This window comes from Ictidomys tridecemlineatus, chromosome 7, assembly GCF_052094955.1.
Source record: "Ictidomys tridecemlineatus isolate mIctTri1 chromosome 7, mIctTri1.hap1, whole genome shotgun sequence".
Taxonomy (NCBI): Eukaryota; Metazoa; Chordata; class Mammalia; order Rodentia; family Sciuridae; genus Ictidomys; species Ictidomys tridecemlineatus.
The window spans coordinates 21,727,686-21,750,006 of NC_135483.1; the positions used below are offsets into that span (position 1 = coordinate 21,727,686).

Sequence of the window (22,321 nt, forward strand, 5' to 3'; positions counted from 1 at the left end):
TCTAAGAGGAAATCTAGATACAGACATGCTCACAGGACAAATAACATGTAAAGATTAAAGCAGGGATCTACAAACCCAGGAACCCCAGCAGCTCAGAGAAAAAGATTTCACTCACAGTCGGAAGGAACCAATCTTGCTGATGTCTTGATCCTTGCTTTCTGTTTTCCAGAACTGTGAGATGAAAAATTTTTATTTGTGCCATCCAGTTTGAAGCACTTTGATAAGGGAACTCTGAGAAACCAATATGACATATAGCAAACACTCAAAAGATATTTATTATTTTATTAGTCGGCTCAGACTATTTAAAACTCCCTTTGCAGAAATTAATAAGGACCACACTCAAGAATTTATGGTTATCTAGAAACAGAGATTGGATTCAGAGATATCAAGTCGCAAACATCCTATCTGTAAGAATCCAAATCAGGATATGGAAATAGAGCACGTCTCACTCTAAAGCCAGGAACAGAGAGGTACAGTGAGACAAGGAGCTGGGATGGTAAAGCCCAAACATCAAGAAACAAGAGTCAGGTCTCAACAGGACAGAAATCCAAAAGAAACGAGTTAAAATAAAACTAAATTAAAAAGCACCTCAGGAACCACTGACAAATGGTACTATGATTGCTAAGAAAACCATGAGATGAGTAAGGCCATCAGGTTGGTCAGACCAGTTTGTGGGTGGACTAGGATGGGCTCACCAATATGTCTACTTAGCATGATAGCCATCCATCATGTGTGGCTACTTAAATGAAAATGTTTAAAATAAAAACCACTCTTATTCTTCAGTTGTACCACCACATTTAAAGTCCTCAACAGCCATATTATACTCAATGATTAAATATTTTCTCTCGTAGCAGAGGGTTCTTTTGAACAGCCTTGGTCTTCTGGCATATCAACGTTCATGGATTTCCATGGCCACGTTGACAAAGGGCATTAATGACCTAATTTCTGAGTCCATCCTGTGTTTACAAACTAACCTACATTTACAAAACAGCTCTGATCAATGGAATTGGTAAGAATGAAATACATGCAAAAAATTATATAGACAAATGATGGGTTCATGGTTTTCAAGTGTGGCTCTGTCCAGGAACGGTGGAAGCATTCTCAGATCATACGGTGACAAACTCTTTATTGCTTTTATTATCTCATCTCTCTCTGAATATAAAGGGAAAGCAATCCCAAAATATCTGCAATGGTAAATTGTTTAATATGAAATTAGAACTTCCTATCACTCTAAACTTGAAAACCTGTAGTCTGTAGTCTAGGAGTTGTGGTCCTCATCCACCGGCACACTTCAGCGAAGGCTAGCAACATGGGTGTCCTTGCTCTGCCCTCTTCTCCTTTATATTGATTTTCTCAAGCAATGTAAAAAACATGGAGCTGTAACTTTTGGTTCCCAGGACAGAGGAGGAGAAGTAGAATTGCAGTTGTTGGGGAGAAAGAAATGGTAGGTGAATTTATAAAAATGAGCCAAAATTAGAAGGTCCCAGAAAGTAAACCTTTGCCATGAGCCGGGCCAGTTCCTCACTAAAAGGAAGCAATTACTCTCAGTGGAAGAAAAAGCTCCCCAAAGTGAAATTTCATTTCTTGCTCCTCCTCCTCTTTTTACTTCTGTTGTGTGGGTGATGACTGACTGAGCAATATATTCAGGCATTCTCTGATGACTGTCTTAGTGCATTTTTTTTCCTGCTAACAAAAAGCACTGGGTGATTTATCATGAGAGGAGATTTATTTCTCACAGTTCTGGAGGCTGGGAAGTCCAAAGAGCAAGGTGTCAGCATCAGGCAAGGGCCTCCATGCTGCATCACAGGATAACAGAAGGGCAAGAGAGCAGGCACAAGACAGAGAGAATGGGCCAAACGCATCCTTACATCAGGAACCCTCTCCTGCAATTGAGGCATTAATCCACTACTAAGAGCAGAACCCTCATGACGTAATCGTCTCTTTAAGATTCCACCTATTAACAATGTCACAATGACAATTACAATGCAACATGAATTTTGGAGGCAGCATTCAAACCATAGCAATGCTTTCTGTGAGCAGGAAGGCCCATGATGTGTTCCTGACTTCCTAGGGAGAAATTCTTCAATCTCTGCAACTCTCTTAGGCTCTCTGAGTCTTGTTCTGCAATATGGCAGAAACTTTAGCTTAATCCTCTCTTCCAGGAATACAAGTAGTTAAATGAATAGCATTATCATTGTCACATACACTGAGATCCTAGTGTTGGGGTGGCTCCTAAAATGACACATGTGTTCCAACTGTCCCATAAAACAAGAGGTAGCACCATTCATCTGGTTGTTAGTTGAATTACTATTAGCAGCATGCATTCCCATATCTATTTTATCCTGGGCACAAAGATGTGTATCCCTAAGAGACTTTTGAACAAGGCTTCACTCTTTACCTTCCATTTTAACCCTGAGTTTGACTCTGCAGCACCACTTGGTTATTATTTTTTCAAGTGAAGAACTATACCTGCTCGGTGCCACCCAAACGTCAGCCGCTTAGAGGGAGGCCTTGATGACAACCACAAGGAAAAGAGACTGAGCAGGAAACTGGTCAGGTCAATTAAGAGGTGGGCAGCATCCGTGACGACAGCAAGACTCCCAGCAATGTGCCCACCTAAGGAATGCAAAACATCATAAGGCCCAGAATGCAGCTAGATTCACAGCAGTTCTAACCATAGCTGATGAAAAATGTTACTGACTCACCCAACTTTAGAAGAGAGAGGCATCTTCTCTTGTTTTAATTTATTCCTTTTTCATAATTTGACAGATAAAGAAATGGACCCATAAAGTCAATACGATTCAACTACATAAAAAATGAATTTCAAGGGAAAATTAAAGTATTTGAGATTGGGAAGTGTAGGGCACATGTGGAGAACATCCCAGTTAGACTGGAGCATACAGATTCTAAAAAGGGGAATATGGAAAGGTGATGCTTGTGGGGTATAGGCAGATTCAAAGGGTCTCAAAGTGCCCGCTGAGGACCTGGACCTCTATCTGCAGACCAGATGCTGCCATCTGGCCCACAGATGTATAATTAATCGACTTGTAGTTTTACCATAGTCCTTGCCACTTCTTTTTGTTCAAATGGTTTTTTTATTATCCACCTGAGTTCAAGATCCCTTTCACACATAGGGAGGACCAGAATGGGAAAAGGTCGGGTACTGTCCAATGGGCATGTTGAATGCCACAAGAGTTCAAAATAGCATAGGAATTGAGCCCAGCAAGACTCCCAGCACGAGTCCAGCCTTGATTTTTCTCTCCATTTGGGATGTTTCCTCTTTACCCCTCTAATTCTCCTTTGAAAAGACCTCAGCCTCCAAACTAGAAATTAAAGGAAAGCCTTGTCCTTCTCTTCCTGAACAGGATTTGTCATTTGAGAGCAATAACCTTTATTGCTCTTACTACATCTTCCCAGCAAAGAGCTTTTGCTGACTGATTAGTCCTCCTGCAGCTGTTTATTGCCTTGTGTACTACAAAGCAAGGGACTGTCAGTCATCAGGCCCTCCCTCATCAGACTCACCTTGTCTTGCCTAATGATTAAAAAAAATTACAGAGATAGCTCATAATTGCAATAATCCCCACAGACCGTTGGCTCTAGCTGTACTTAATAACTGGTTTGTCAAAGTTTAATGGTCTGAAGCAAAGTAGTCTTCAAGCTTGTTACTGAGCTGTCAGTGCAAAAATCGGAATGATTCATTAGCCAAAAGGCAACATTTTGCTAACAAATCAGCTGTCCTTCCAATTATCCTCTAATGTTGCTCTATCTGCCAAACTTGGTCCTGATAATAAAGCTGTGTTAATAATGCATTATTTCTTGCCTGGAGAATGACTCCATGCAGATAAGCAGCATGCTGCAATCTCAGCAATGAATGATGATGATTCTGTGTGCTGCACAGAAATTGTAGTCTAAGTCAAGGAGATGGTCCTATAGGAATTCTTCAACAGGCTGTGCGGAGTCAGGAGACAATGAGAAAGAAGTGTTGCTTTGGAAGAAGCATGTTAATATGAAAGCCTGGGAATGAGAACCATTTTGCAACAATCAGAGCTGCTTATGAGAACCATCCAGAAAACTGGACAACCAGTGCTGAATCCAATAGAGCAAATTGTTTGCAAGACGAAGTTTATGAGTGCACTTGCACTTGCTCCTGAAAGCATGGGAGGTTATTGACAATTAATTCAATCTTCCAGCCAGTATTTATTGGGCCTTACTGTGCACGATACCAGGGACAGAGTACACAAAGATAAATAAATCACCTCCCTTCAGTGATCTAACATTGCACTGAAGACCTTCTAAAGAGTCAGGAGATGAGAGAGCACTTGAAATATTGAGGAACTTTAGACAGAAGAGAGAAATAAGCATTAGCAAGAAGAAAAGCATTTTTCAGGAAGAGACAAGAACAGGGACACAGATACAGAGATGAAAGAATGTGGTATATTTGTGGAAATTAGTTGATATGAAGTATTGGCAAGACTATAAATGGGACTTGAAAGGCAGGTTAGGGATACTTGTGTGGGGTACTATATGTCATGCTAAAGAAGTTGAATGTTATTCAATGGGATAATAGGATCTACTTCAGATTTTGAGCCAAGGTTGTTACATGATTGCACTTGAAATTTGGGAGAGATCTTTGCAACAAATATGGAATATGGAAGATGACTGAAGGGCTAAGGAGCAGGAGGTTAAAAAGTTAAAGTAATAGCCACAGAAAAATATGATAAAGGCATGAACTAAGGCTGTCGCAATCATATTTATGGAATTCTTGACAAGACATGTTTTAGTCTGTTTTTTTTGTTGTTGTTGTTTGTTTGTTTGTTTTTACCACTATGAATCAAACACTTGAAAAGAACAATTTTAGAAGAGAAAAAGTTTATTTGTCATTCATGATTTCATAGGTCTCAGTCCACAGATGGCCAGCTCCATTGCTCTGGGCCCAACCTGAGGCAGAACATCAAGGCAGAATGCATGACAGAAGAAAGCAGATCAGGACATAACAATCAGGAAACAGAGAATACCCACTCATCAGGGACCAAATATAAACCTCAAAGGCACACTCGCAATGACATACCTCCTCCAGCCATACCCTACCTACCTGCAGTGATCACCCAGTCAATCCCTATCAATGAAATTAATGCACTGATTAGGTTAAACTTCTCGACTGGAGAGACTTTTCAGAGATATGAGCTAGAGGTTAAAATGCTACAGGAAAAGCCACAGAAAAATAGGGTAAAGGCATAAACTAAGGCTGTAGCAGTCATATTTATGGAATTCTTAGTAAGACATGCAGAACAGTGCACTTATAACAAGGCAAGGGAGGAATTTTACCTCTGAATTTTCTTGCATTGTCTCACCTCATATGTAAACCACAACATTTTGCCCTTGGCCCCCAAATCTTATGCCCACCTCACAACACAAAATACATTTAGTCCATTTTCCCTCAAAGTCTAACAGTTTCTGTATTTCCCCAAAGTCCAAGTCCAACACCTCCACTGAGACAGTGTGAGTCCCTGTAAAAATTAAAAGCAAGTTACATATATCCAATATATAAAAGCACAGAATAAACATTTCCATTCAAAAAGGGAGAAATAGGAGCATCAAAAGAAAAGATGGGACCAAAACAAGATTGAAATCTAGCTGGGAAAGCAAAGCCTATAGTTCCTTATCCAGCATCTGGGGCACGTGGCATCATGATGTTCTCTTCACAGAGCTTGAATAGCTCTCTCCTATAGTCTTGCTGGCTGTGGCCCACAGTGGTATCCTTCCCAGCTTATTTCTGCTCAATTCCTGCAGTTATCCTCAGCAGACATCCCATGGTACTGGCATCTCCTAATCTCAGCGGTATCCACTGTAGCATCAGCATCCTTCTCACTTCACCCATTGCTCTCAGGTGCATCCTGCAGGAACTCCAACTCTGCTACACTTTGCCTGGCCTCCCAAGCCTTCCTTTGAAATCTTGGTGGAAATTTCCATGACCCCCAAAGTCCAGCACCCTATATTCCTGAAGAACCACTACCACCTGGTTGATGCCAAGGTCTGCTGCCACCTTGAGAAGTAGCCAACCCCTGGTCTGGCTACAGCAGCCTCTGCAGCAGCCTTTGGGTGCCTGGATGGCTGAGCAGGGTGATACACCTTCCTAGGCCCTCCTGTATAAGCAGTATGTCCCACTGGTCTCTTCTCAAAGGAACTTTTACTTTTATACTATTGATCCAGAGAAGGGTGTGGTCTTCCCAATTCCTGAGATGCTCTCATGCCATCTTTTCTATTTTTTCTGGGTAGAGTACTTAGCAGCATCTCTTTAGTGGCTATATTCTTTTCTTTTTCTTTTCTTTTTTTTAATTATCACAGCTTCTTTAACGCCAGTTGTACTCACAGTTTTCTAGCCAAACTGCAAGTTTTCCAAATCTTTCTGCTGTTTCTGCTCCTGATTAGCACAGTAAACGTCACTAAAAACTGCCAGCAATATCCATGCTACTGTCTGAATGCTATGCTACCTAGAAATTTCTTATGCCAAGTTGAGAAGTTTATTGCTTTTAAGTTCAGCCTCACATAAAGCCTCAGTACATGGGAAAAATATAGATAATCTCTTAATAATAGTCCCCATAGTATTTTCCATGGAGAACAGAGGACTGTAAAAGGTGACTGTAAAAGGACTGACAGGACTGTAAAAGGTGACTATTTATCTGACAACATTAAACTTGTGTCCCATTACTGGGCTACACCATTGCATACTATTAATTGACATTTTAAAATCTATCTTAATTATCTTATGGATAGAAGTATTCTACTGTACTATATAATATACTATGTCAAAATCTCATTGAGTTATTGTTTAACAAGTATTTAAAATCTACCACAGATTTTATAGCCAGGTTTTAACATTTCTTAAGTTTTTAAGAACCTTGAAAAATATTTGTGACCTGAGCCACTGAGACACCCTGGCTGTACCCTTATCCAAAAGCATGTTGTTTCTCATCCCACCCAGCTATATCTTTCTCTTAGTAAGTGAGAAATTTTTTTGCTCTCAGATACTTATCAACTTCCCCAGCATGCGCTCAGCTCTGTATTCCTGTCATGTTATCTCTTGTTTTCTCTACCCTGTTCAGCCCTGAATAGGCCTGCTTCTGAGGCCTCTCCCTGACCATCCTCATTTTTTTCCAGCAATGACATACTTGAGCTTATTTTTTCTGAGTTCTCAGTGTCTGGGTGTGCATCTTTTCAGAGATATGAGTTTCCATCTGCAGCATAACTCCTCCTTATGGCTTTTCTACAGTGAGGAATTTTACAAGTCACCAAAAACAGCCCTGACTCAAAAAGTTCAAAGGCCCATGAAGAGTGGACATATTATGCTCAAATCCTTCCCTTCTTAGTTCTTTCTTCCTTCTGCTTTATACCCTGTGAAAGTGATCTTCCTAAACACAGCTCAATGACTTACTTCTCCTGGTTCTAAATGTCAATGTCTCCCTGAGGCTTATAGGATAAATTTCATTCCCTAGCTGGGCCTCAATTTTTCTTGACCCTCCAACTACCATTCTGTTTATACCCTCCAGTAACTACTGCACTTAACCCTGCCTTTAGATAGGTGCTAATCCAAACACGCTTAAACAACAGTGATATCATAATTATTGGCTCACCTAAATGAGAAAAAAAATCTGTGTGGGATCAGATCAGATATAGCCATCTCTTAAGATTCAAAATATGTCATTAGGACTCTGCCCTGTCTCCAGTTGTTACCTTTAACTGTGCTAAAATGGACAGACTTTCTCCCTTTCCATGGGAAAGGTGGGTCTCTGGAAGCTCCAGGTCTCTATATCTTTAGCTTAGTGGTCATAGAAGAAAGGCAGAGAGTTTTTACTCAGCCTTCCTTTATGAAGCCCCAGAGATTGACTAAGCCAGTTCGGCATCCCACAGTCCTTCCTGTGAGCAAGAAGTACTCAAGCCAAAGGGACCAGAATTACAACCAGAATAAAGGGGATGAGAAGGCTTGATAAACTGGAAATGCTGGTCCACTTCAAACAATGGCACCCACATTTCTAACACATCATTCCCTGTCCTCTTTCCCACCTATCCACTAGAAATCTTTCAAGGTAAGGCCTCATATTTATCACCTCTTAGACTACAGTAGTAAATAGGGTACTGTTTATTCAGGCCTTTCCATCTGGAAAACACTTCTTATCTTCTGTTTGTCCACATTTCAGTCTCTACCCAGGGCTTTCTCAAAGCTTACATCCTGCAGAAAGACTTCCTGGATTCCCAAAAGTGGTCTGAAAAGTAATAATTACTTTCTCGAATAGGGTCAAGAACAGCTTTGGAGGGGAGGTGAACTGCGGATCGAAGTCCTGAATTATGACCAGGATTTTAACTACTGTAGCGAATAAGAATAGGATTTTTGCATTCAACAACAAGTAAAGTAAAAGCTATTGGGACTCCAAGGTACTATAGGTATTTTGAAGAGAATGAATACGTGCCCTGACTAAAACAGAGTAGTCAGGTAAGGATGGGGTAAGAATTAATATTTCAGTTTGGCAGAAAGATTGTAGAATGTCTGAGAAACCAAAGAAAGAATTTTTCATTTTGTTCTAGATGCCAGAGCTTTCCAATATATTGATTTCTTTTTACTTGGGTATGCCAAGTAAGATCTAACGCAGTGGCAGCTTGTAAACCAGTCTGTTCCAGCTATAAGCACCCTTATCAGTTTAGGCCAGTGTTCAGCAAAATTCCCTCTGTTTGCGGAAACAGGGAAAAGTCTGAACCACTGAACTAGATGAAGCGAAGCCACGTGGAAAATTTTGAAGACAGTAATAACATGATAAGAGCAATGTTTTAGGACAATTAGCTTAATATCAATACCTTCAAAATCCAGATAATTGTCAGTACCCGTGTCATTCCCCTACTGACATACTTCTGACTCTAGGTAGGTTAGATTTGAATTCATGGTCTCTAACTGTAGGAGTGAGAAGGAAAGGAGGAGCTTAATTTACATTTTGTCATTTCTTACATGAGCAATTGAATATTGTCCACAGTTATGAAATACATATATTTATATATACATATATATATGGTGTTATCTAAAAAGAAAGAGATAACCATAATATTTTGTAAGTTGTTTGGTTTCTTTATGGATGGAAAATTATTAAAATTGTTTTCCATTTTAGCACACATAATTTTAAAATTTAAAAACCTAGGAAAAGAACAACAAAGAGAAAACTACAGTTAAATTTTAATTATTCAACTAATATTTGTATTCTTAAATTAACTTATATTCAATAAAATCATAATTAGATTTGTGGGAGAACTGAAAGAAATGATGCATGTTTAATTAGAATAACAAACAGGAATAAATAGCTGTTATTTTTTCCTCTTAAGAATAGGAGGATACAACAGATCTTATAATATAAAAATTCTACATCAATTATGTTATTGAGAGAATAGGAACTTAGAAACGAATGACCTTAGATATATACTTTATTATTTATAAAAGTTTGATAGATAATAAACAATCAAATATGAATGAGGAAAATTATTTTACTATAAGTTAGGCTAAGAACTGTTAGTTATTTTAAAAAAAGAATTTTCAATCCACTTTACTTTCACATTGATTTAAAAATTAAATGCTAAAATTTGAACAACTATTAAAACATGTCATTTATCTTCTCAATCAAAGGGGAAGGGCTATTAAACATCAATATAGTAAAAGAAATCAGAATGAGAAGTTTTATATACTACCTATGTAAAATTTAAAACTTTAAGAAGGCAAAGCAAAAATTAAAAGGTAAAAGACACCTATGCTTTGGATCTGGAATCTCATGTTGATTCCAGGAGCTAATGTGTGGAAGGCTTAGTTCCCCAGGCAGTAAAGTTCAAAGGGGGTACCTTTGGGCAGTGATTGGAACATGAGGGTTCTAACCTTATCAGTGGATTAGTAATTCATAATTTGATGGACTGTTGGGAGGTGGTAGAATTTTGGTGGGGAGGAGTCTAGATGGAGGAAATAGATCCCAGGAGGCAAGCCCTTGAAGAGTGGATTTTGTTCATATTCATATTCTCTCTCTTTCTCTCCTCTCTCCTTCCCAGCTGCCATGAGGTAAGCAGTGTGCTCTCCTCCATGATGTTCTGCCTCATGAAAAGCCACGAAAGGATGGCTCCAAGTGACCATGAATTGAACATCTGTGGTCTGAGACCTCTGAAACCATGGGCCCCAAATAAACTTTCCCTCCTCTACACTATTCTTGTCAGGTCTTTTGGCCACAGCAGTGAAAAAGCTGATTTAAAACAATGGCCTTCAACAAATGATTTCTACTTCAAGAAACGGCTTTGAAAGGATTAACAGAAAGGCAGGCAGAGTTTATTCAAGATTTTTCATTGCAGTCTTGTCCACAAGGAAGAAAAAAACTCCCTAAGTGTCTAACAACAGAGAAATGGTTATGTAAATTACAGTGAGCATATTATAGAATATTGTTCAGGCATAAAAATGTGTTGGAGCAGTATGTGAAAGCATAGTGAAAGGCGTTCAATATGCTCTCCATTATGTAAAAGAAACAACCTGTGAGCCAGGCATAAAAAAATATATTGCACAAAATATTCGGTAATGTTATTGAGGTTAACACTCAAATGGGTTAAAATAATGATTTTGTTTTGCCTTCTTCTATTTTCCAACTTATCTGTGCTAAGCATATTGTTAGTTTATTCTTGCAGAAAATATTAAATCTTACCCTTAAGGAAGAACTTAGGCAACCCTCCCCTAATGATGCAGGACTCCGTTTGTTTGCTGGGTTAGCCGGGGGAGCATTCCCGGGCAGTACTCACCCACGACCTCCGCAATCATGAAGATGAAGCATATCGCCGAGGCCGCGCAGAGTTTCCACTTGGCGTGCGCTTGCTCCTTCACCCTGCTCTCGGTGGCCTTGGAGTTGCTGTGGCAGTGATAAATGCCTCCTGCCTCAGGTGCCTCTGGCTTCTCTCCAGGACATTGATCTTTATTCACAGGTTTCTGTTGGAGTTCTGCACTGTGGTTGGGTTTGACAGAAGCAAGAAGTGAGCATCATTGCAAACCCCTCGCAGGCAGCCCTGCTGTTCTCAGAGCTGCTGTTAGGACGTTTGCTAACCAGCCCTGAAGTTTTAGTTCACAGATCCCGCTACAAGAAAGTATCGAGGGTTCGGAGCAAGCAAGGCATTCCCTTCTGTATCCACAATGTTTCAGCGAAAACATTTTCTTATCCATATCAACCAATGATTAAGAGACATCAAAGAGCAGAAAAAAGAGGAAGATCGACTTTAATGCAAGACTTCTCCAGTTATTTCACTTGGAACTGGGCGATAATAAAATCTACCAGGGGACATTGCATGCTATGTGTATGTGAGCTTGACTGAGGATTCAGGCACGTGACAGCCCGGGTTACTATTTGTCCTTCTGAGTCCGTAGTAGGGACCTTCAAAAACTTTCTTACCACCACTATTTGGTAGACAAACTCTACCAATCAACGTCATGCTGAGAGTGAAACCTGCTCACCCTTCTCAAAGTAGGCAGTGAGTATCAGTTCTGCCAGAGCATAAAGTGTGACTTAGAGCCACTCATGGAATCCTAGAATTTCATAAATAGAAAGATTGTAGAGAGCATTTAATCCAACTGCAGAATTTCTCAGCTGAAGTAACTAAGGTTCAGAAAGGTTAAGTGACTGGCGGAGGTTCAATGGTGAGGAAACGATAGGGCAGAAAGGCCAACCCATTGTCCTTCTACCATTCCATGTGCTGCTTCCCTATCTCAGTATCGGTATGCCTAAAACCCATTTTTACTCATGAAGATGTCAGTGTCTAAGGATCTTAAACCAATAAGATTTTTAAATTTTAAAATAAACTTATTTGAAAATATTAATGAGATTATTGGAATTAAGAACCTCACAGTTCTAGATCTGAAAGGAAAAAAAGAAGGGGGGTCAGTGAAGGAAGGAAGGAAGGAGAAAGAAAAAAGAAAGAAAGAACAGGGCAATAAATTAGCTTCTGCTTGAGAAGTGATTTCATTTGGCTTATTACCATTAAAAACCTGATGGTTTGAGTTTAGCTGATTATTATTATGTGGTCTCTAACATTATATCATATTTTTGGAATGAATAAGCAATAGATAGATAGATAGATAGATAGATAGATAGATAGGCAGACATATTCATTATAGAAAATCTAGACTCACAAAAAAAGCACAAAACCAAGAGAAAAATTGCTGGTAATCATACCAGTAGGTTAGATTTGAATTCATGGTCTCTAACTGTAGGAGTGAGAAGGAAAGGAGGAACTTAGTTTACATGACACTCTGTATTAAATATAAAGTTAAAAGTAATGATATGGAAGATTTAACACTGATAAGATTGTAACTATGTAGAACTAGGAATCAGGATCCTCTGTTAGGATCCTGCTGTGATCCTGTCATTCATATCCACTGAGTTGCAATCACGTGGTTTTGGGTAGAATTTACCCTATTCTCAGCTATCGGAGTCAGCCTGGTTGGATTTAGCATTGGATATGATATTTCTATGTGTCTGTGTGTGTATTCATTGGGGGACACTAGCTCACAGTCTTCAGTGGTTCCCAAAAGGGTCCATGACCCCACAAGAAGTTAAAAAACAAAGGTAAAATACATTCCTCATCACTTCATTAAAGCAACATGATCTAAATGTCTCTAGATGCAGAACAGGCTCTGGATCTAAAAAACAATGGGAATTCTAAGAAGTATTATTTTAAAGGGTTATAAAAATAGTAAATGCTCTGAGGCATCAAAAAATGAAATATGAATTTGCTATTAATGAATAAAACCCAATAGATTCTCATGCATTCAAATGTGGTCAAAACTTTGAAGAGTAGGAATAATAGGCCGAAGTGCATCAAGAAGAAAAGATAGAGAGAGGAGCAAAGATAAAAGAAACATTAGAAATTTTATGCAAGTAGTCTTGAACTGAATTAATCTGTTTAAATAGGATTTAGAAAATGAAGCTTTATTTGTATACTCTTAGGTATGTTTTTATTTTTATTTTTTATTTTATTTTGTTTGGTGATAGAAGTTAAGCCCTTTGCTTTTATATCTCTGAAATGGAGTTGGCAATGTTATGTTTTACTCTCTCATTCCATATATGGAGACTATGCGATATAACTACACCTGCTTTTTAATTTTCATAATACTTCTCCCAAGAACCTCAAATCACTATTCCTGTTAGAAGAGGCAACAAAGGCCTTGATCTCACCATGCATTTCCTAACACTTCATTCATTCATTCAATGACTCTTGTTGCATGCTTAAGATGCACCCTCACTCTCAGAGGGATTAATGATACTGTATCCTATGAAACAAGCAAAGATTCTGATGTAAGAGTTTATATCCAGAAAATAGAGACAAACAGCAACTGCATCAATGGTAACAGAGGCTATGTATAATGGACAGAGACTGGGAGAGTGAAGAGGAAGACACTTGGTTTTTTAATTAAATATATATTTTAACTTATAATTAAAACAAAAAATTATTCATATTATTGGGCCAACATGATATTTTGATACTTGAATACATTTCATAATGTTTAAATCAGGTTAAATATAACTATCTCCTCAAACTTTTATTATTTCTTTATGTTGAAAACATTCAAAATCCTTTCTAATAGCTTTTAGAAATATATTACACAGTTTTTATCGGTTGTTATCTGTGGTCAACTGCCATGCAATAGCTACTCAACAGGAAGAGGTAAAGAAAGGCCCCTCTATAGAGGTGATGTCTTATCAGCAAGTTACAGGATGATCAGAAGATTTATGTGAACAAAAAATATCACCAGAAGAGGGTATCATTGGTACAGATGCACAAAGGCAAGAAAGATACTCTCTTGCTCAAAAGATTAGCTTGAACAGAAAGGAAAAGACACCATTGACTCCTACAGCATTGTATTGGTCACCTTTGTATCACTATGACCAAAATACCTATCAAGAACAACATAGAGAAGAAAAAGTTTATTTTGGCTCATAGTTTCAGAGATTCAGTCATGTTCAGCCAACATCTTTGCTCTGGGCCCAAGATGAAGAAGAAAATCATGGCAGAAGGGTGTTATGGAATGATGCTTTTCTGCTTGTGGTGGTCAGGAAGCAGAGAGAGGGAAGTGGGAAGAGGCCAAATGGAAAATTTTGAGCAGGGAAGTACCTTTATGTGGTTTGCATTTCTAAAGCACTTTAGGGTACTTCTTGGGTGGCTGGAGTATAGAGGGGCAAACCATGAAGATCCTTTAGGAGATGACTACAGTCCAGACACTGGCAGTTCAGACCATGTGGTGACAATGAAAATTCAAAATATACATAGTTGAGTGATATTTAGGAGATATTTAGGTCTTGCTAATCTACAATGTCAGTTAAAGGGAACAAGAGAAGGGAGGGACTTAAAGATGTCTCATAAGTTTCTATTTAGAGCATCAAGAAGATGGGCATACAGATTCCTGAGATGGGGTTAAGTAGATGGCAGGAGTGTGGAGGCTGAGGACTTGGGTGCTGGCATCCCATCACCTAAGATGAACTCCCATCCAGTCTTACCATTCACTAATCTTATAACTGTAGGATAATTACTTAACCTCTCTGTGCTTTAATTTCTTCATGATAGCATATCTAGGGTGGCTGTGATATGTAGTTAGTTCATATAAATACTTCAAATGTGTCTGGAACAAGATAAGTGCACATTTTTTTAAAGTTGTTCTTAAATAATGGAACTGCATTTTATTATTGCCATTGTTCTTCCAAAAGAATAAAGTATATTTGAAAACAACTTTCGGAATAAGCACTTTTATAATTAAGCCTTTATTACAGTTTGGATGTGAGGGGTCCCCCAAAAGCTCATGTATGAGTCAAAGCATAAAAACTTAGAAGTGAAGTGTTTGGGCTATGAGAACCTTAATCTGATCAACAAATTAATCCCATGATAGGATTAACTGAGTGGGAACTGAAGGCAGGAAGTATGCAGCTGGAGGAGGTGGAGCACTGGGGGCGAGCCTTTGGGGTACATAGTTTATATCTGGAAAGTGGGATCTCTCTGCTTTCTGATCATCATGTGAGCTGCTTCTCTCCACCACACTCTTCTGTAGTGATGTTCTGTCTGCCTCACTTCAAGCCTCTAAGGATGGAGGTGGTTGTCAATGGACTGGGACCTCTGAAACCGTGAGTCTCCAAGTAAACTTTTCCTCCTCTACAATTCTTTCAGTCACAGCAGTGAAAAAGCTGGCTCAAACAGCCTTGAATAATCAGAAAACAAAACTTTTTTGGTTGTCCCTTTGACTGCACTCTTTATTCTAGCTTACTCCAGTGACAACAAGATTGGAGATGGACTCTCTATTCCTAAAGAAGAATAAATGTCACAGTGGGAGAGAACATTTCTATAATTCCTTAGTGTATCTTGGTTTCTGTCTCTCCTGTTTAACTACTCTCCTTGTCTGCCCTGAGATAATCCTGCACTTTCAGAGCATAGAATCCTTTCTCAAACATAGTAGATGTCCATTACGTATGTGTTGGGATTCTATCTCACTTAATGTTTGTGAAATAAATGAGTGATGTGAAAGAAGAAGTTTGAGGAGAGAAAGTAGTAGTTTAGGGGAAACAGGGGGACAGACATGTTCACATAATTAGATGTAACTTCTTATCCTGGAAATTAACCAATCATCCACCTTTTAGCAGTTTTATTAAGATAAAATTCACCTACCATGCAAAGGACTGACCCATTTAATATATATAACATGATGATTTTTAGCATATTCAGAGTTGGATGGTCAGCACCCAAAAGAAGAAACGCTTTATCCATTAGCAGTAATTTTCCAGTCTCCTGACATTCATCTCTTCAGGCAACCACTAATTACATTCTGTCTTTATACATTTGCATTTTACATAAATGGAGTGAATTGCTTCTTTCATTCAGCATAATGTGTTCATGGTTCATCCATGATATAGCAAATCACTACATCAATATTTCGTTATTTTTATTTCCAAGTAATACTCCCTGGAATGTATATATAATATTTCATATATTTGTTAATTGTTTCCTTTGGTGGTTCAGGGGAATAATTATGAATAATACTTCTATGAAATTTTTATGAAAGTTATTTATTTCTCTTGAATAAATACCTAGGGATGGAATTCTTGTGTCATAACATAACTATGTTGAACGCCTTGTGAAACTACCAGACTGTCTTTCAAAGCACTGTACCATTTTATATTCCCACACACAACATATGAGAACTCCTATTTTTTCATATCCTTGCCAACACTTGTTATTGTTTTATTTTATTTTTTCTTTAGTGTAAACATCCTAGTGGTTATGAAGTAGTTATCTCACTGTGATTTTGATTATTATTTCCCTGATGACTACTGATGTTGAGCATATTTAATGTATTTTAACATGCTTATTATACATTTATTTATTTAATAAATGTATAATATCTATATGAATTCTTCACACATTTTTAAGTTCATTTATTTATCTTTAAAATATTAAATTATAATAATCTTTTATTTATTCTGATACACAGCCTTAATCTGATAATTAACAAATATTTTCTCCTAACCCATGGATTATTTTTCTTGATGGTATTATTTGTAGAATGAAATATTTTATTTCAATGCTTTCCTATTTGTATAAATTTTATGTTGTTACCTATGGTTTGGATTTGTAGTAAGAAACTATGACATAACCCAATTTTAAAAGCTTTCAGCCATTATTTCTTTGAATATTTTTCTTTTCCTTTCTCACTTTCCTTTTTGCATTCCTATTATGCTTATGTTAATGTGTTAGATTCCATACCACATTTCCCTGAGTTTATACTAACTTTTTTGCAATCTTTATTCTTTGTTCTCTTTGTTGCATAGTATCTATTGCTCTTTTTTCAAGATTATTGATTCTTTTTCTCTGTTGCATCCTGCCAGTAGAAGAGTTCTACTGTTAGGCCCCTTCATCAATTTTATAAAATTTCGTTTATTATACATGTAAATCCTAGAATTTACATTTTTATATATTTTTTTAAATTAATATATTCTATGAATTGATATCCTCCATTTGATGTAACATTGTAATCACATCTATCTTTAATTCCTTAAACATTTCCTTTAATGGTTTTAGTGTATTTATAATATTTGTTTTAAATCATTGAATTCCAAGTCTAATATCTGGGTCTCCTTAAAGGCAGTTTCTATTGCTTAGCTTTTTACCAAATATAGGTTGTTCTTTCCTGTTTTTTGCATCTCATGAAATTTTGTTGAAAACTGGAAATTTTATATAGTACGTTGTGGTAATTCTGAATACTGATTCCTTGTTGGCTTTTTTAAAACATTTTCTTTAGTTGTCAATGAACCTTTATTTTATTTATTTATATGTGGTGCTGAGAAGCAAACCCAGTGCCTCTCACATGCTAGGCAAGTACTCTACCACTGAGCCACAATCCCAGCCTCCTTGTTGACTTTTTATTATTGTTTACTTGTTTATTTGTTTAGTGACTTGGCTTGTCTAGTATAGTGGACTCTATTTTATCTGGCTTTATTCTATGTGCAGACTCTGTTGTCATGCCTCTTAGATACATTGTTGGCCACATGCGGTCATACTTATCCTTCTTTCATCCCTTGGGGATGAAAACTATTTTGGTTGTGTTCATTTTGACTGCTTCTTTTTATGGCCTCAATATTAAGCTTCTGATTACTCTGCCTATATTGGTATTATTCTAAGATTTTGGCCTCTTTAATTGCTTGATGACTACTCCACAGTTTTCAACAATGCCTTGAGACACAAAATGTTCCAATAAATTTGTGCCCTGCATTAGTCAGCCTGAGCTTCTATAATAAAATACCATAGATTGGGTGACTTATTTTATTTTCTCAAAGTTCTGGATGCTGAAACCTCATTATCAAGGTACTAGCAAATTCAATTTCTGCAGAAGGTATCTCTTGATAGCTTATAGATATCTACTTTTTGATTATCTTCTCAACAGAGATTTTCCTCAGTATACATGCACAGAGAGAAAAAAAATGATCTCTCTGGTTTCTCTTCTTATAAGAACACTAATCTTCTCAGATGAAGGCCCCACTCTTACAACCTTATTTAACCTTAATCCATTCTTTAGGAGCCCCATCTCCAATTTAGCCCCATTGGTCATTCAGGCTTAAACATATGAATTTAGGGAGAACTTAAACATTTAGTTAATAACAGACTATTTTAGGGGTGTTTGAGGCTAACTTTTGAGGTTAGCACCAAGTCCAGAAGGGCTCTTCTTACCTTTGTCCTACCTTATCTACTTCTGTTAAATATCTCTCTTCTACCTTTAATTGTTACTATAATGGAGCAATCAGCCTATTCATAATTGCTCACCAGAAAAGTCTTTGTTGTTTTCAATAGCAGCACTCTTATGCTTGAAAATCCCTATTCTTTGTTCCAATATTATTTCAACTTGTGTACCATCAATCATCTAATGGAAAGATACATGGCTCTTTATTCTTGTGCCTTATTTTTGCATCATTCACCAAGAGCAGATGGGTTGGAGAGTGACCTCGTTCTCCTGGAGTGACACTTAACTCTGTAAGTAGAGTGCTAAATGAAGATGTTAACCCCTGGTGTTCTTTGCTTGTTCTGCCTAAAACAGAATTTCTATTTTATGAGCAAGCTGGGACAGGAGTATTCTGAACCTTACTGAGTAGACATTTTACCCTATGAGTGTGGGTTGGGTGAAGAAAGGGAAGCTTCTTCCTTTTTGCCACGTACATGTTGCATAGAGGTTCTGAAACATGAATCTGGAGCAATAAGTGATTCAAAATGCTTTTTCCAGCAAGAATGAACTATAGCCTTTAATTAGAAGCTGGGAGGAGAGGTATCTCTGTCTTTTGGCTACAACTATTCAAAGCACAGCTACCATCACATGCACTTTTGGAAGGGAGGAGGTAATAGACAGGTCTCAACTTAAATGGCCCTAACTCACTTCTCACTGAGACTTGGTGGGTTTTCTTGAATAAGTAATATTCAATTTTCTGCATGTCTTTAAGATAGATAAATAAGACAGATAAATGATGTGAATATTTACCAGTTAAATCATTGTTGAAAAGATTCCAGCAGTTTATCCCTACCAGCTGTCCCTGCCCTAGCTTCCCTGCATTGCTTTCTTGGCACCCAGGGCCAAGAAAACATATCAATTGTGTATGTCAATTTTACACAAATATCATTTTGCTACCATGAATCCCATTACTGAAACAGGAATTGAGAAGAAAGTGAAGAGTGCCCAATAGTGGTCATGGTACCTACAGGGCCCACTATTAAGATTTCTTGTAGTAAAAATGTGTATAAAATGAACTCCAATGACTTTTAATCCTATCTATACATGCCATTAATAGTTGGAATCTTTTGCCCCACCTCTGGAATCTGAATCTTGAGACTTGCTCTAATCCATTAAGGGTGGCAAAAATGATGCTCTGCCAGGGTTGGGCCTAGCCTATCTGAGAGCTATCAGTGTCCACAGCTGCTTTCTTGCTACCCTGCACTGCCATATAAAGAATTCCAGGCTAACCTGATAAAATGAGTCACCATAAAGAGAAAGAAGCCATGGGAAGAAGAACAAGACCATAGGCAAAGGCCAGTACCTAGACCCCAGGCATGCAGGTGGAGCCATCTTGGACTTTGCTGCCCAGCTCAGACACCAGTAGAATGCAGCCTCCCGGGCAAAGCCAAGAGATTCCACATGGAGTCCCACACAGATTCCAAACTACAGAATGATGAGTAGTAAAATGAAATGTTGCTCAAGCCACGATGTTTGGGAATCGTTTGTTGGATAACAACAGATACATGAAACACTCCCTTTGTGGAATTACAGGGCAAGGTTTCCTCCAGATTAATTAACAGTAGGTAAAACTTTAAATAGCAATCTAGTGAGGAGTAGAAGAAAAGAAAGGGAGGAGAAAAGAGAAGGAATATGAAGGAACAAAGTCATTTATGAAATAGAGACAGGGCAAAATACATGACAAAGGAAATGGAGGAGGTATAGAAAGGAAATGAGCAGAGGAACTGAGGTGTACATGACCTCAGGAGGAGCTAGGTGAAGGATGCAGAGGGCAGGTGCAGATGAAAGGGGAGTCCTGGGCTGACAAACAGAAGGCCTGGGTCTGCATCTCAGCTGTGCCAGACTGAACCATCTGACCTTAAACAAAGCATTTGCTATCTCTGGTACTCATTGCCTACCTAGTAAAAAAAAGGAGCAGGGTAAATCATCTCCAGATTTAATCTTTTTATTTGACCAGCAAATAAAGATGACTTCAAAAAATACTATGTCTTGAAAACCATGCCCATTGATGAGGTGAATGAGAACTATAACAATAAATGGCTGTGTGAGTGTGTGTGTATGTATGTGTGCGCACGTGCATGCCACAGAGTGCTAATAGTCTATTTTAACAAGAAAAGAAATACTGTGGTTTCAATGACAGAGAGATGCTCTGTTAGCAATGTCCTTAGTGTTAAAAATTTGTCACCCAAAATTTCTACCTGACTTAACGTAAGACTTTGTTTTTGGTGTTCATGACCAAAATAAATTACATCTCATCTTATTGTCTAAGAAATAGCTCTTCCAATATGAGATAATACAGGTGCTAGATTCTTTGTTATATAGTTTTTTAAAAAGCAAACTTATAAATGTCCTTTAGAAAAAAATTGCTTTGCAGTTACTAAAATATTTGATGCTATCAAAATATTGCTATTCTTTATAATATTAATTTGGTTCCAGGAAACAAACAAAAGCATTACATGTTTACATATGTTATTTATGAATAAGTATTCTCTTAAATTCTGTTCCCAAGGTGAATTCATTTCAGACGTTAATTCATTTATTTGTATATACTGAGTGTTTCTCGTAAGTCCCCATTCTGATTGATCTTCCCAAACACACCAAGATCTCTTTCTTATATGTTTCTCTCTTTACTGTGCCATGGTCTCAATCTGATATACATTCTCTGATCCTGCATTCTATGCAGGGCCCCCCAAACTTACTCCAATTCCATTTTATTGTCTAATATTTAGACTGTTAACTTCTGGAGGAAAAAAAAGTTCTCTGAAACCGAAGTTCAACCAAGACCTAGGTTGTCTTGATGTAGTCTCATCAAATGCCCCCAGCATGCTATTTTTAATTTACCCTTTATTATGTGTATTCTACAATAGACTCTAAAGTTTCAAGGGGACAGAAACCTAGGACCAGGAATATTTTCTTTTCTATCATACATCCAAAATTTAGCACAGGTATATCCAATCAATATTTGTTGAATATGTATAAAAAATGAACAAATATATTGCATATAGTTCTGTGGGAGTCAATAAAAGGAGTTGAAACTGTAGAACATTAAATTTTGCAATGTTTGCTATAACATATCTATTGATATAAAATAATTAATTTTATGACCAATATAACCATAATTTCCCCCATTGTAGTAAAGACTTAATTGTTTCTAAATATAACTAATACATTTTATGATCTAAAATTGGAGAGTAATTGAGAGAAGGAAAATCAAACATATTAGATTGTACGTCTATTTTCTGTAGAATAAAAAATCTAGAGAAAAAAATGCTTTACTAAAAATGTTTTCTTCATTCACTTAATGGATATTTAAGGAATCAAATCAACTATATAGAGTATTGCACTTTTCAGAGTATGTATTATATGAGTCAATCAGTTGCTTCTAAATGTTCCCAATTGCCCCCAAGTTGCAAAACACTCAGAAGCAACAGCATCAGGGCATTTGTTGAATATTTAAGGCATGGAAAGTGAGGAAGCAGACAGAGATGTCTGTTACCTGTCTAGTGTGAAGGCGTACATCTTAGGGGCTTTGTCATTCACCAGGGAAGTTCTTTCAAGAAACTCCATGGTGGCCCGGATAAGAGCTGTTGTTGTCGACGTTGTTGTTTGATTCACTGTCCAGTTTTGGACGCAAAGCCGCACTGCAGTTATTCACACAATTCCCAAAGAAAATAGAAAAAGCCTTCCAGGACTTAAATTAAGGAGCCTCCCACGTCAATCTTCTTAGTAGGTTTATGAAATTACAGCCTCCTTGGAACATCACCTGGCCCTACAAACTGCCTCCCTGGGAGACTTGCAGGTGGCATCATATGAAGTGTGTGTGTGTGTGTGTGTGTGTGTGTGTGTGTGTGTGTGTTTGAGAGAGAGAGGAGGGAGAGATTAAATTGTGCTTTCTAAAAGGTAGAGAAGCTTAAGGGTTTCCTGCTAAATGCTGATGTAGGGATTTGACCTTCAGAGCACACCTGAGTGAGCTACAAATAGCTACCCTTCTGTACACCAGTCTCTGGGATTTTT

At 37.8% G+C, this 22,321-nt stretch overlaps 1 protein-coding gene across 1 annotated transcript in view; it reads right to left on the minus strand.

The window, feature by feature from the left end:
• The window catches only part of Slc30a8 (solute carrier family 30 member 8), a 38,110-nt gene extending 16,172 nt beyond the window's left edge, over positions 1–21,938 (minus strand). The window contains exons 1-3 of the mRNA XM_005316214.3: positions 21,804–21,938; positions 10,804–11,003; positions 2,470–2,616 (exon numbers count right to left, since the gene is read on the minus strand). Coding sequence (XP_005316271.1) covers positions 2,470–2,616; positions 10,804–11,003; positions 21,804–21,874 — 418 coding nt within the window. The 5' untranslated portion in view covers positions 21,875–21,938. The remainder of the gene's footprint in view (positions 1–2,469; positions 2,617–10,803; positions 11,004–21,803) is intronic.
• Positions 21,939–22,321: the final 383 nt, after the last annotated feature.